General features: G+C 34.7%; 1 protein-coding gene and 1 non-coding gene across 2 annotated transcripts; both read left to right on the forward strand.

Moving 5' to 3' along the window:
* The first annotated feature begins 1,590 nt into the window (after nt 1-1,590).
* Nucleotides 1,591-7,373, forward strand: LOC117124431 (tubulin beta-4B chain-like). Its single transcript, XM_033270663.1, has 4 exons — nt 1,591-1,755; nt 4,502-4,610; nt 5,116-5,342; nt 5,765-7,373. Exons 1-4 carry the CDS (start codon nt 1,699-1,701, stop codon nt 6,713-6,715), a joined length of 1,344 nt encoding a protein of 447 aa, XP_033126554.1. The 5' UTR covers nt 1,591-1,698; the 3' UTR covers nt 6,716-7,373.
* A 7,273-nt stretch (nt 7,374-14,646) lies between these two features.
* On the forward strand, nt 14,647-14,719 carry Trnal-uaa. The gene has a single exon. It is a non-coding gene; the product is annotated as a tRNA-Leu (tRNA).
* Nucleotides 14,720-14,880: the final 161 nt, after the last annotated feature.

The following is a 14,880-nucleotide window of genomic DNA, read 5'->3' on the forward strand; positions in this document are numbered from 1 at the left end:
GTATCCACTCCACTCCGCTACATGACATTCCTGGATACTGCCCCTGGAAGCTGATGAATATATAATAAATATATAAAATTATGTTGATGTAGTAATAGAGTATAAAGAAGAATTAGATATATGTGCTTGTACAAGCATGCCACCCTAGAGTAGACTCGCAGACGATAACTAAATTTTTCATGCATAGGCACCTTCAAGGTGATGAATTGTAAACTGAATTGATGTTTACCAAATTTGAAACACTATTTGTAAATATCAAACACTTTATATTTTTGGCTTTGTTTTTTAATTGATTTTATTATTTATAAGGCTTGACGCGAGAAATATAAATCGATTGGTACTTAAACTGATGTAGGTTGCCAAACCGAAATGCCAGCTCCAAAATGCAGAAACCTAGTGTGATTTACCTCACAGCATAAACACCACCGCCCGTCAAGTAATGGAAGCCAGCAGTTGAAGTATCGAAGCCTGATTCTAAAATTAATATTATAATTAATTAACAGTTATATTTGACACGTTAGCCGACGTACTACCTCACGACGCTTTTATAGAATTTGAAACGCTTAGCAACGTTGTTTTTTAACTTCAGTGATTACTAGGTCTATTACATCTCCAATAGAAATATATATTTTTTTCTTATGAAATAGCAAGTAAATTAAGTAAAGGAGGTTGTCGAAGGATTGTGCGTATTATATTACATATAATACGCGGATACACTGTCTTTACCATCAGCATTTGATAACAAGGTATTATAAAATTATTATTTCGGTTTATAGGAATTTAAACAAAAAGGATTATTTTTTTTACATGCTCTCTTGCGAAACTTTCTGTTCATCTCTTTACGGACAATTGCGTTTGCATTCATCTGTGCTCAAGTTACAGAGGTTGGAGCGCAAGCTGTTACTGTATAACGATAGTATCGTCCTGCGAGTGACCTACGTCAGATTGTGAGGTACCATGGCTCATTAGAGCTGAGGCTCGTACAAACGATTTACAAATCAATTTCTAGTCATTGCTTTCAAAACTAGTTATGAAACGCAAAAGCAAAATTATGATAATAAAATATAATAACCGTTTTTTCGATGTCGATTTTACTATTTATTCATTTTGCAAAAGGTAGTCCCTTTGTCAACTAAAGTATACTTTTTGACAATAGAATAAATGAATCAAGTTTATCTAAATTTGAAAATGAATTTTGAATTAACAAAGTACTTACAGTATATTTAAAGTACCCATTACCGTCATCATCAACACATCTACACAACCATTAATATCATAACCATCAACATCATCATAATCATCATCATTATTATATTTTATTATTATTATTATTATTATTATTATTATTATTATATCATTATTGTTATATTATTGTATTATTTTTATTATTACCATTACAATCATCATCATCATAATCACCATCATCATCATCATAGGCCTATTAATATTATCATCATCATCACTATCATAATTATCATATGAGCAATTGCTATGTTGTGTGTCAATGTATGTGACAAAAAAATTGACACTCGCTGCGCTCCATACTAAAGGATTTGCATAATCGTAGGATAGGCAGTATAAAAGCAGGGTGCGTCGTTGAGTACCATACCGGGAAACCAAAAGACACAGTCCGGACGCCAAACCTGAATCACCCTGTAAGTCTTATCAATAGGCCCTACACAAGAATAATAAAACATCATGAGGGAAATTGTACATCTGCAAGCTGGACAATGTGGAAACCAAATCGGATCTAAGGTAGAATAATTTTTTACATTCTTAAATACCATTTAATGTTAATGATAATGGCTTGAAAGTTATTGTCTGATTCTGTCATGTTTTACTCAAATAAAATGGTAATATTTTTTTGAAGCCAATATCAAGCACATTTCGTGCATAATGCGAATTATATTATGGCTGTTGATAGCATTAAAGAGAAGTTTTGTAGTGACTCACTGATCGCATATCCTGCTATAAAAATAACTCTGCCTATAGTTATAGGCTTACCTCAGCACAGAAATGAGGTTATCACTGTTCTTATTTTAAATGTATTCACTGGTGCTAAATTTGACGCCTTTTGGTATACAATAACCTTCACCTATCCCCACTCTATCGACCGGTGGTCAACTGATTCTCATTGAATTATGCGATTCCATATTTCATATGCAGGCATTCCTACGTGATTAATATTGATGTACGTTACTATTGATTTCTCGATACGAATACTAGTATTCATGTTATAACCCAATGGAATATAACTTGATAACTACCCTTGATCACCATCGAGGTTGAATTGCAATGTTATTTGTAAGTAAATGGCAAAAAAAAAAAAAAAAACCCAATTTATACCAGCTTGTGCAAATGTAACATTCGTTAATATTTAATCTGCATTATAACTTACTCATATGGCTATACCACGAACAGCACCTCCCATGCCAGTCTGCTACAATGGCTTAGCCCTGAATCGAATTATTTTCTAAACCGTTAAACTTCGTTACAACCTTAGGTGATATAAATTCGATTTAGGGGTCAAAAGCTTTTACAGGAAAACACATAACCGATATTTTTAATTGTATTACCATTTTACTCCGACTATTGCATATTACTAGATGGAACAACAAAACAATTTGTTTTATTAAGTTAGATTCAAAGAGCAAAATATTAAATACATCAATTGTTAATAATTCAACGTTGAATACCAACTTTGTTTTACACAATAAATGATAATATAATAATAATAATATGAAATATTTAATATAATATTTAAGTTATTTTCTTACAAGGAGGATAAAAGGATACAAGAATCTTTTATTGTCACATTTATAGTTAGGCATGCATTTAATAACATATTAGGATGATGCTGTTATTTTAATTAACTAATCTGATACAGCAGTTCATCTAATTATAGTGCATTACGTGCAGTGGTTTGTTTGTTTGGAATATTCAAAGTAATGTTATATTTACCGCCTGTGGTGAATTCAAAAATAAAAAAAACACACAAAAGGACTGCTTATATCATGGAGGGAAAAGTGGGTGTGGTGGGCGTCGCTAAAAACCCCAGAAAATATGACAATTTAGTGGTTTCAAAGGCTTATTTAATCGATTTTAGAGTCTATTAAATGTACGAAATACATAGGCCCTATAATTTTTTTGAATTTCTTTTTCTCCCGGACGGTTTTTCTCCCCGACGTGGGGGTGGGGGGGGGGGGGCAAGGCCTCCCCGACGGAGAGCTGTAGCTCCCAGCCCCCGTAGCGCCGCCATAAGTCTGAATAGAGTGTACTTGTATATAGGCCTATAATGGTTATGCTATTATTATATGCTGCAATGGTTGTCGAGAAATTAACTTATAAGATTTATGGGGAAACGGCCATTTCCGTTAAATACTTCCGTGCAAAACCTCAGAATGTGAAGACTGCCCCTTGCTGCTAGCCAAAATGTTAGTGGAAACCCTTCAACGTATCTGTGTAACTGCGTTACTGATTAGACATACAGAGTTATTGCACTCAATACCTCCTGTACCAATATTATTTCTAATAACTATTAATTATTAATTAGTCATTCATTTTATTAACATTATTTTTATAAAGCAGTATACTTCTTTCCTGCAATTAGGCCTATAACGGGAATATCGTTAGTTATAGGGAACGTTATTTTATCATGTCTATCCTGTGACAATGAACTAAGTTTAATTGTATGAATAATCAATAACAAATTGTCGATTTCAATTCTACTATTCACGAAGGCCTGTATATAATATTTCAGATAATTAATGAAACCCTGTTCAAATAAAGGAACAATGATGTAAAGATTAATATTATTATTATTATTACAGTATTATTATTATTTATTATTATTATAATTAATATTATTACTATTATTATTATTATTATTATTATTATTATTATTATTATTATTATTATTATTATTATTATCATCTGGCTTTAGGAAGGCCAAGAATTGCCAAGTAGTCAACTTAATCACTATTCAAATTGTCATATCCCTTCACAAGACAAACATAAACACAAGATTCTCTACAAAAACTAAGTCTCATTGTGAAGCTTGGGGAATGGAGTTGTTTTGGTCATGAGAAAAACAAATCCTGTTACCGTGACAGGAATTGAACCAGGACTTTTTAAGTTGTTTAAGTTTCTCCGACCGAAAGAAACTGAAACCGCCATTTCACGTTGTTATTGCAAGTTGATAGACATAACCACTAGACCACGGATGCACGAAGATATAATATCGCCGATACAATCCAACCAAGGATAATTCTTCTGGCAATTTTATCTTGAGCGTGGAGCATCGCGTGATGACACTATCTAGTAATACAATAATCAAACTTATTGCTGAATCCTCTATTTTGTTTTATTGCTCTGATGTACCACGTAGCACCCTGTTGATGATAGTGTTTTCTTATCTGTTCATCACTATATTATTGTTAAACATATAAAAATATTGTTATTCAGTCATAAAAAACAATTGTGATGGGTTTTTGTTTTTCAGTTTTGGGAAGTAATTTCTGATGAGCATGGCGTTGATCCAACAGGTACATACCATGGTGATTCCGACCTTCAGCTGGAAAGAATAAATGTGTACTACAACGAAGCAACAGGTAAGCCTATGTTCATATCTGTTTCAACAATTATATGCACAATTCAATATGATATTCTCCGGAAACCAGATACAGTAAATGCTAAATACTTCACTCACAAAAGGTAAATACTATATACAACTATTAATATTCTAAATATTTGAGGCCAATATAAAATATTAATAATCTACATCGTGTAAATTTGTAAATTTTTGCTGCTTGTTGGATGTTGAAATAAAATAATACAGAGAAAGGTAAAAGTAGCTCATATAAACTTATTTCTATAATGGCGACCATGGCTTTCTAATGGCATCTTTCCAATTTTATGTGGTATCACATTTCCTGTCGTAATTCGCTGTTAGATATTCATATTCACAGTCACACATATTTTATATTTGAAGTAAAAAATGTACATGTACATACATAGCGGCATCATCCTAACGTCGGTTGGAATTCATTATTTATACATATTTTGTTAATGATTAACTATCTTAGTTAATACGACTTTTTCTAATTACTTTATCAGGTGGTAAATATGTACCCCGAGGTGTCCTTGTAGATCTTGAGCCGGGCACGATGGACTCTGTCAGGTCGGGTCCATTTGGACAAATCTTTAGGCCAGACAACTTTGTTTTCGGACAAAGTGGAGCTGGAAACAACTGGGCAAAGGGACATTACACAGAGGGCGCTGAGCTCGTTGATGCTGTACTGGATGTAGTACGCAAAGAGGCCGAGGGTTGCGATTGTCTTCAGGTAAATCGTGTATTTAAGGGTACAGCCGAATGCGGGTTAAATCAAGGTCGGATCAAAGTTGGTGAAAGGGGACAAAAAGGGGGAGCACAGCATTATAAAACATGTAAATTTTCGATTTGAAATAACCATGTACCGGATCCGCTCCTGGTTAAACAAACTACCAGAAAATCTTAAACTTGGCAGACTTTACATATATTTTAGCATTTGTACATAACATTGTGATAACATTTCGAATAGATAAAGTGATTCTATAATGACAAGTTATATTATATATATTATATCACATATATATTTTTCTGATTACAAAATGTGTTGTAATAAGTCTAATCTCATTAAGAAATATTATAAAATATAATTACTGTTATACGATCAAACCTAAAATGGTTTTCATGTTTCTAATTTTTTTGTACTTTTCTACACAGGGATTCCAATTAACACATTCTCTTGGAGGCGGAACTGGCTCCGGTATGGGAACACTCCTTATTAGCAAAATCCGCGAAGAGTACCCCGACAGAATAATGAACACATTCAGCGTTGTACCGTCACCCAAAGTATCGGACACAGTTGTGGAACCATACAATGCCACACTGTCCGTTCATCAACTCGTAGAGAACACAGACGAAACATACTGTATTGATAATGAGGCTCTGTATGACATCTGTTTCCGAACACTAAAACTGACAACTCCTACATACGGTGACTTAAATCATCTGGTATCGGTGACAATGAGTGGTGTGACAACATGTCTCCGGTTTCCTGGTCAACTCAATGCAGATTTGCGAAAACTCGCAGTCAATATGGTTCCTTTCCCACGTTTGCATTTCTTTATGCCTGGTTTTGCCCCATTGACCAGTCGTGGAAGCCAACAGTACCGCGCCCTTACCGTACCAGAGTTGACACAGCAGATGTTTGATGCCAAAAACATGATGGCCGCTTGTGATCCACGTCACGGCAGGTACCTCACAGTCGCTGCCATCTTCCGGGGACGTATGTCCATGAAGGAAGTTGACGAGCAGATGTTGAACATCCAGAACAAGAACAGTAGCTACTTCGTCGAATGGATCCCCAACAACGTAAAAACAGCTGTCTGTGACATTCCACCACGTGGTCTTAAAATGTCTTCCACTTTCATCGGCAATAGTACATCAATCCAGGAATTATTCAAGAGAATCTCCGAGCAGTTCACCGCTATGTTCCGTCGCAAGGCTTTCTTGCATTGGTACACGGGTGAAGGCATGGACGAGATGGAATTTACTGAAGCTGAGAGTAACATGAACGATCTTGTATCTGAGTACCAACAGTATCAAGATGCCACTGCTGATGACGAAGGCGAGTTTGAAGACGACGAGGAAGAAGATGAGGAGGAGGCATAATTTAATTAAATATTTTAACTTAATTTTACCGCTTTGCTCCTGCATGCAACAAAATTCATGTTTTAATACATTACCTTAGCCACCTTTTTGTATAGAAGTTCATTATCTAACATTAACAGAAATGTTCGCAAAATCAAAGCACACATATAGGCCTACACAAGTGGGTTTCTGAATACTGGTACTTTATTAGAAATCTAATTTCAATTAGGCCTAGCTATGCATCTTACTTCCGCAATATAATGTACTTCAACTCTTACTTAAAATACGGTAAGTTATTATGATGTATATCCAAGATATAAATAACACGTACTGGTTACACATTCAATGCCATCATAAAATGTCTCAACATCCAAAGACAAGATACACGTATTTGGTAAAAACTTAAAGTCACGAAATAATTAGGGAGAATTTCATATCTAGCAACGTGAGCCTAGAACAGATTCACAGTCCATGATTAATCTGCGTTCTCTGGCATAACGTAGGTTCACGACAAAGAGCATCCTAAAATTCAGACGACGAAAATTCTACGTCCTCGGATGCACCATGGAGGAAATATATTTATATTTATTTATCTTAATATATTTCCCCAATGGATGCACATACGTATTATACAAACTTACCGTCAAACGAAAAATAAAGATGATGCTATATAAAAGAAGATATGTGTTTATTGATGTATTATTATATTGTGAAGTAAAGTACAGTAATTGAGAATGTTCTATACCTATATCCCGAAGTTCCATTGGCCTGTCAGGAAAAATTGGTCCGGTGCCAATAGTAGTTATGGAACGCGTACAGTGCCTTTTTCTGAGCTGCGAGTCTAGCTTTAGCATTCACCTGCCCATTTACCGTTCAGCGACCCATACATTCGGCGCACACATTTGGTATGCGGCGGAGACTACTTATTCGGCAGCGAATATACACTGGCGACTCAGCATGAAGCGACGACTTTAACATTCGGCGACATCGGCTTTCGGTGACTATATCATTTGTCGATCATTTGATAAAACGAGTAATATTCAACGTCTGCGTACAAGACTAACTTTCTTAACGCGGTTTAAAGCCAGGCTCCGGAGGAAAACAGTTTCTGATATTTTTTACAACTAATTTTACTAAGGCATAAAAAGCATAGCATATTTGACGAAAAATTCGGAAGCGGTTAATGAGATACAGATTTTTTTTTTAATATTTAAAAACTGGTGAAAAAAGGTAGTTACACCCTTCCCCCACCCGGGTACCCACCACACGTATTACCTGTTACCTCTGGGTGTCCTCTGCTCAGAGCAGGTTGGCTATTATGGACCTCCAATTTTCTCTCTGCTGAGCTCGCCTCACACATTCCTTGTAGTCCAATACTCTCCTTGATGCTGCCTACCCATTCCAACATTGGTCTCCCTCTGTCACGTTTTCCATTCAGTTTTCCTTCTAGTAACTTACATGGCCGGCGGAAGCGGGGGGGGGGGGGCCGGGCCCCCTCCCCCCACTTTTTGGCGAAAAATATATAATGTCTGGAGATTTTTGTATGACTGCTAAGAAAGTTAACCTTACCGTTTTCATGAGGGGGAAAACCTTGAATTTTGAAGAACAAAGTAATTAGACACCTAGCTCAAAAGTCGAGAAAGGTCATTTCCCGCCATCTAAAAATCAAAATTTTCCCGGGGGAGGAATGTTGACCCCACCACCTAGATTTGATTCCAGATCTGCATGATTCATATTCCCATTCATCTTATAAGCAGTGGCGTAAGACTGCCCCCCCCCCCGACGGTTTGTACCGGGCTGACCAAGCCGTCGTACCGGGCTGGGTAAGAAGAGAAGAAAAAGAGGAGAGAAGGAGGGAAAGAGAAAGAAGGGGAAAGAAAAAGAAAGGAAAAAGGAAAAGAAAAAGAGAAGAGAAAAATAAAGACAAGAATAAAAAGGAAGATATAATGAACAGATATCACAATACCCCGGCCTGCAACCCCTTCTCCACTTCAAAAAGTGTCCATATCGCATTTGATCTAAGCCGCCAGGTATTCTCCGCAGACGTGTAACCACCGGGGAACAAGGGGAAAATCCATCTGTGGAAAATCTTTCCCCATTGAATGCCCTTTTCACCCGGGAAAGTGCCTGAAAATCTCAAATTTTAAATCCAATATTTTGTTGAGGTAGGCCAATTTCCTCTAAAAATTGCACATTTTAGGGAGTTTTGATCAATTCCGACGAAATTAGAAAACAACATTTTTCGCATTTCGCATTTTTTAATGTTAAAGCTTGTGCTTGCTCTCCTTTCCCTTATAAATTATAACACATAGTCCCAAACTCAAGAAAGAAAATTTAAGGATAGATCGTTTATAAAAGAAGGGCCTCAATGTGTAATGATGTTGAAAGAATATGTTTGTAATAAATAAATCCATAAGGAAAATACTTATATTCAGTTCAAAAAAACGAGTGTGGCCATATATAACATAAGAGCATTTCTTGTTGAGGTAGGCCAAGTTCCTCTAAAAATTGCACATTTTAGGGAGTTTTGATCAATTCCGACGAAATTAGAATTAAAAAAACAAAAATTTTTCGCGCGCATTTTTTAATGTTAAAGCTTGTGCTTCCTCTCCTTTGCCTTCTAAGTTATAACACATTGTCCCAAAACTCAAGAAATTAAAATTAAGATAGATCGTTTTACCTAAAAGAAGGGCCTCGATGTGTAATGATGTTGAAAGAATAAATGTTTGTAATAAATAAAGCCATAAGGAAAATGCTTATATTCAGTTTAAAAGAACGAGTGTGGCCATATATAACATAAGAGCATTCCTTGTTCAGGTAGGCCAATTTCCTCTAAAAATTGCACATTTAGGGAGTTTTGATCAATTGCGACGAAATTAGAATTAACAACACAAAAATTTTTCGCGCGCATTTGTTAGGGTTAAGGCTTGTGCTTGCCCTCTTTTGCCTTCTAAGTTATTTAAAAACATAATAGTCCCAAACTTGAGAAAGAAAATTTAAGAAAAATCGTTTTACCTAAAAGAAGGGCCTCAATGTGTAATGATGGTGAAAGAATAGGCCTGATTGTAATAAATAAAACCACCATGAAAATTTAGTTTCAAACACACGTGTGTAATAATAAAATAAGCCCTATGTCGTATTGTTTTCTATGTGGGGTGGGGGGGGGTGCGTATCACATCATTATAAATTACTAACCGACTAACCGCGAAAATTATTACCTTTGCCGCCACCCCCCCCCCGACCCAAGACCCCTGTTACGCGCCTGCTTATAAGTGGGCCCCACCACTTTGAAAAACGTTCCGCCGGCCCTGACTTCTCTTTGTAGATTATCCTTTCTAATCACGTGTCCAAAGTATTCAAGTTTCCTATGTTTTATTGATGTGATTAGCAATCTTTCTGTTTTCTTTATTTGCTATCTTGTCTCTCCATGATATTTTTAAAATTCGTCCGTAGACCAACATTTTAAATCCTTCCAATCTCTTCACTGCAGATTTTGCAACAGATCATATTAAATATTAAAAAGTCTGTATCTCATCAATCACTTCGTCAACGAATATTTTTGTGTCTCAGAAAAAACATGTTTTTCCTCAGGTCTCTGGCTTTCAGTTATGCTTGAATTTACAAACAAGTGCAAACAGTAAACCTCAGTTTCAATTCAATTTTATTTCAATTGGTTCAAATAAGAAATTATAGCAATAATATACAGTAAATAAATGGGAGGTGAAACATAACTTAATCAACAAGCTAATAATAATTGTGTTAATAATTGTGTTAAACACGATTTGACACTCATCGCGTCCAGTCCAATAGTAGCAAAGTTTATCTACATTATAATTGTGGTTATTTCAAAGCCTAAATGCACAGTGATGTACCGTAAACCATTGCGTCAGATAACGTCGGAGATGCCAAACTTACTGTCTGAAAAACTGTAACAATACAGATCATCAAAGTCTCGTGCTCAAGAAGTGAATATAATCCAATATTTCAGCTTAATTTAGGGATATATAAAATAATGACTTTACTGTCGTTTAATTACTGAATAGCGTGGCCTATATTGAGTCATCAGTTGAACTTTTCAATGTGGTTAGTTATCTCTCTCCTAATTCATCACTTTTTGACAACGAGGCTCAGACCTTTGATCTCTAGATACCCTAGAGTATATATCATATTTGCCGCATATTAACAAATGCTTCCTGTTTCCTATATTTTCAACATGTCACAAATATTGAATTTCTAAGAGAAATTTACAGTAATTAGAAGCCCTATTAACTAATCGCCTTACTTCATCCTACTTAAACATATACACATTTGTTTTTATAAGGACCAGTATTTTTTTTTTTTTTTTTTTTTTTTTTGCCTATTTCAAGCTTAAACTTATTTTGTCCTTATCTTTACACACTTTTCAAACGTCGAAAATTATTATTTTACAGCAGTATATTACTGTACTGTAATAAAGTGGGCATTGTATAGTATTACATCACACCTACCGCACATAAGGTACAGCTGATAAATGTGTTGTTTTTTTCCATTAAAAAAAAAAAACAAAAACAAAAAACAAACCTCAGTTGACATTTTGCCTCAGCCACGATTTGTTTTTATTTTGTTCTTAATTTTTAGGCAATTTCAACCTCAGTGTTCTTACAAATAAAAGTGTTTTCTACAATATTTCAACACAAATATGACTACAAAATTAAGCATGGGCACAGTAAATGCATAACGTTCGACCACCACATTAATTTTAATAACAATTAATTTTATCCATGAGTTGTCTAGGTGAAATACGGTAACCTGGACGTTAGGGGTCTAGGCCCAGTGATATATTTCCATAGAATTTGTGTGTACCGTATTTCCGTTTGTAATTAGGTCTATCTTCTCTAATGGTCATGAATTTTTTGTTCTATTTCATCAAAACCAATCGCGATGTTTCATCAAAAGTAATTGCGATGTTTAACATACTAGAGTGTAAGCGATCGAAGCGAGCGCATCCTATAAATTTACAGATGAAGTATAATATTTTATATAATATGACATTTTCAGTTTAAACAGGTACCAAGATGTGGGTTAATAATAATAATATCCTCGTATGGGTTGAAACACTAAAAAACAAATTCGCTACCTCGTTCGAAAACTGGCCCACCAAGAAAATCTCTTTCTCGTTTAGGTGTAATAGTTGATGAAACTCTATCATGGAATAAACATGTAGATCATATTAGGACCAAAGTTCTTCCAGGCTTGTTCTACCTAAAGAAATCAAGCTACTTGCTCCCAATCCCTATGCAATCAGTGTTGCAATGCAATAGTAGCCCCTTACTTTGATGACTGCAATGTTGTGTGGGGTAGATGTAACAAAAAATTACAAGTATTACAGAACAGAGCTGCTAAAATAATAACAAATAAACGAAAATATTATTCTAGTACACAGGCACTGGAAGAACTTAAATGGTCCAACCTTGAAGATAGACTTACTTTCAATGAAAAAGTAATGTACAAAATAATGAATGACTTCAAATTATTTAAGAATTAAATTTTCACAAAGGCAATCAGCATATAATACTAGATCTACAAATAACCTGTACATAGATAAACCTAATACAGAGTATAAAAAAAGGAGTTTGGCATATCGTGGTGCTGACTTGTGGAACAATATTGATGAGACCACAAAAAATAGTACCACTCTTAAAATTTAAAAAAAGTTAATTTCAACATAATTTTTTAAGTGTACAGTTTTTTTTTTGGTAGTATCTTTGTTTCTTCCTTATACATTATTTGTATTTGTAAGTAGTTCTTGTTTGATTTCATGATCTGATACCATATGTTAAAGGTACATATACGGCCTCGTGGAAGAGCACCTCCTTGGTGAACGAGCTTCCGTTGTAAAAGAAAGATCTTATTATTATTATTATTTTCTTGGAGCCGGTAATTCGATTGTGTAACTCTAGGTGGCAGCAAATTCATTTTTCTACGACAGACGAAAGACATGCAACATACCCGATGAAAAATGGTCAATAATGATGATGATTTTTTGCTGCAGCTCGCTTTATTTATAATTTGAGTATAAGTACATCCCAGATTTAATAAGTGTAGGCCTATCGAATAAACCGGTGACGTCATTCACAGAAATATTAGACTTAAAATTCATGCAGTAGTGGAATATCAACATACACACACGTTTTGAGGGTCTTTGGACAGTCCCAAGCATGAACTGCATATTTGAATCTATTTAACATTTAACTTCAGTATGTTCACATACCATTGGTGTAGGTAGATGGATATTTGCACTTTGAATAACAATTAGTTGAATTAAGAGGCGTGATTACTCTTTTTCTTTTACATTATAAAGCGCTACCAAAAAGCAACTGAGAATTTTATTTATTTTAGTATACTTATAAAATGTGTTTTATCAGTCTTTTCCCTAAAGATTTAATTTATATAATATGCCAGCAAATTATAAATTTCCTTTGTGTGCGGTATGACGTTATATACGAAAAGCATACAACATACCGGTAATATGAAAATCAATAATTATGATGATTTTTTTTCCCTGCAGCTCGCTTTATTTATAATTAGGCCTATTTGGGTAAGTACATCAGAGATTTAGTAAGTGTATCGTATAAACTGGTGACGTCATTCACAGAAATATTAGACTAAATTCATGCAGGGCCTATCAACATGCACACACTTTTTTGAGGGTCTTTTTATTTGTTGAACGGACAGTCCCAAGCATGGACTGTATATTTTGAATCTATTCAACGTTCAGATATTCACATACCATTGGTGTGGGTGGGTGGATATTCGCACTTTCAATTACAATTAGTTGTAATAAGAGGCGTGATAACTCTTTTTCTTTTACATTATAAGGGTCACCAAAAAGCAACTGAGAATTTTATTTATTTTAGTATAGTCATAAAATGTATTTTATCAGCCTTTTTTATTTTTTTTTTCTAAAGGCTTAATTTATATTATATACCAGCAAATTATAAATGTCTTTTGTGTGAGGTATGGCGTTTGATACCCGCAATAATTAGTTAATGGGAGCAGTTTTTATAGACTACATTGAAGTCTAAGATCTCTTTATGATTCGTACTAATAAAATGTTACGATACATGATGGTAACTTTCGTATGAAGAAGCACATTTACTCAATTTAAGATGATAATACATTTTCTTAGAAATAGCAGATGAAGGACTTTTCCGAATTTTCAATTTAACTTAACAACTGACCAATCAGAAGGACTTATAAGGTATTCAGAATTTTGCGCTTACAAACACACAGGTTTACGTATGTTTATGCTATGTTTCTTAGTACAAAAAATTAGCAACATTAGGTAGTGTAAAGGGTCATTGTACATATTCCTTTTACTATAATTGTCTTGTGTCTTCAGGTGTTTGGAAACTACCAAGTATTATCCACGCTGAGCATTTTAATTTCAGGCACAAGAATATACAGTACCAAACAGCAAACTTTCTTTACAACTTTCTCATTTTCCATAATCCTTTTTGAAATTGTTTGCAAACCGTACTTTGCTTTTATTGTCAGCGATCACTTTGGTTCCCAACCCTCGCACCTTGGGAAATCTAGTGGAGGCTTCGGCATCTCACTTGGTTCACCAAACTGCAGAACTATAACCATTCCTCCCTATCAAAACCAAGAAAATTTGTTTTGTAAAAGTGTATGAATTTGAATACAATAAATGTTTGTATACAGTATAAGCATTACCTACACCAACCATACATCACCATCCTGATTACACATATTTTTCTTAGTATTGTAACATGTTGTGCAAAACATACATGTGTTTCCAGATGCTACTCATTATACCTGGATCATCAGTGAACAACGAGAAACACGGCTGGAAAAATAAGGTGAATTTTGGAACTTCATATTTTTCGAGGTGCACCATCATTGTGTAATACAATGTAGCTGACGGTTACTTGAGTCTGCTCAACCGTGAAGCCTCTGTGGTCTAATGGTTATGACGCTCGCCTTAACAGCGAGATGTCGCAGGTTCGAATCTCATCGGAGGCATTTTATTACACAATGTACTGATTTAAAGGACAACATTCGTTGAGAGCTATTATTATATTATTAATTCAAACTCTGAAATTACCTTTCTTTGACTATAACCATTCTATATATATATATATATATATATATATATATATACATACATATATACTGTACATGTT

This window comes from Anneissia japonica, unplaced genomic scaffold (genome assembly GCF_011630105.1).
Source record: "Anneissia japonica isolate Jap-2015-1 unplaced genomic scaffold, ASM1163010v1 scaffold665_len1252844_cov201, whole genome shotgun sequence".
NCBI lineage: Eukaryota > Metazoa > Echinodermata > Crinoidea > Comatulida > Comatulidae > Anneissia > Anneissia japonica.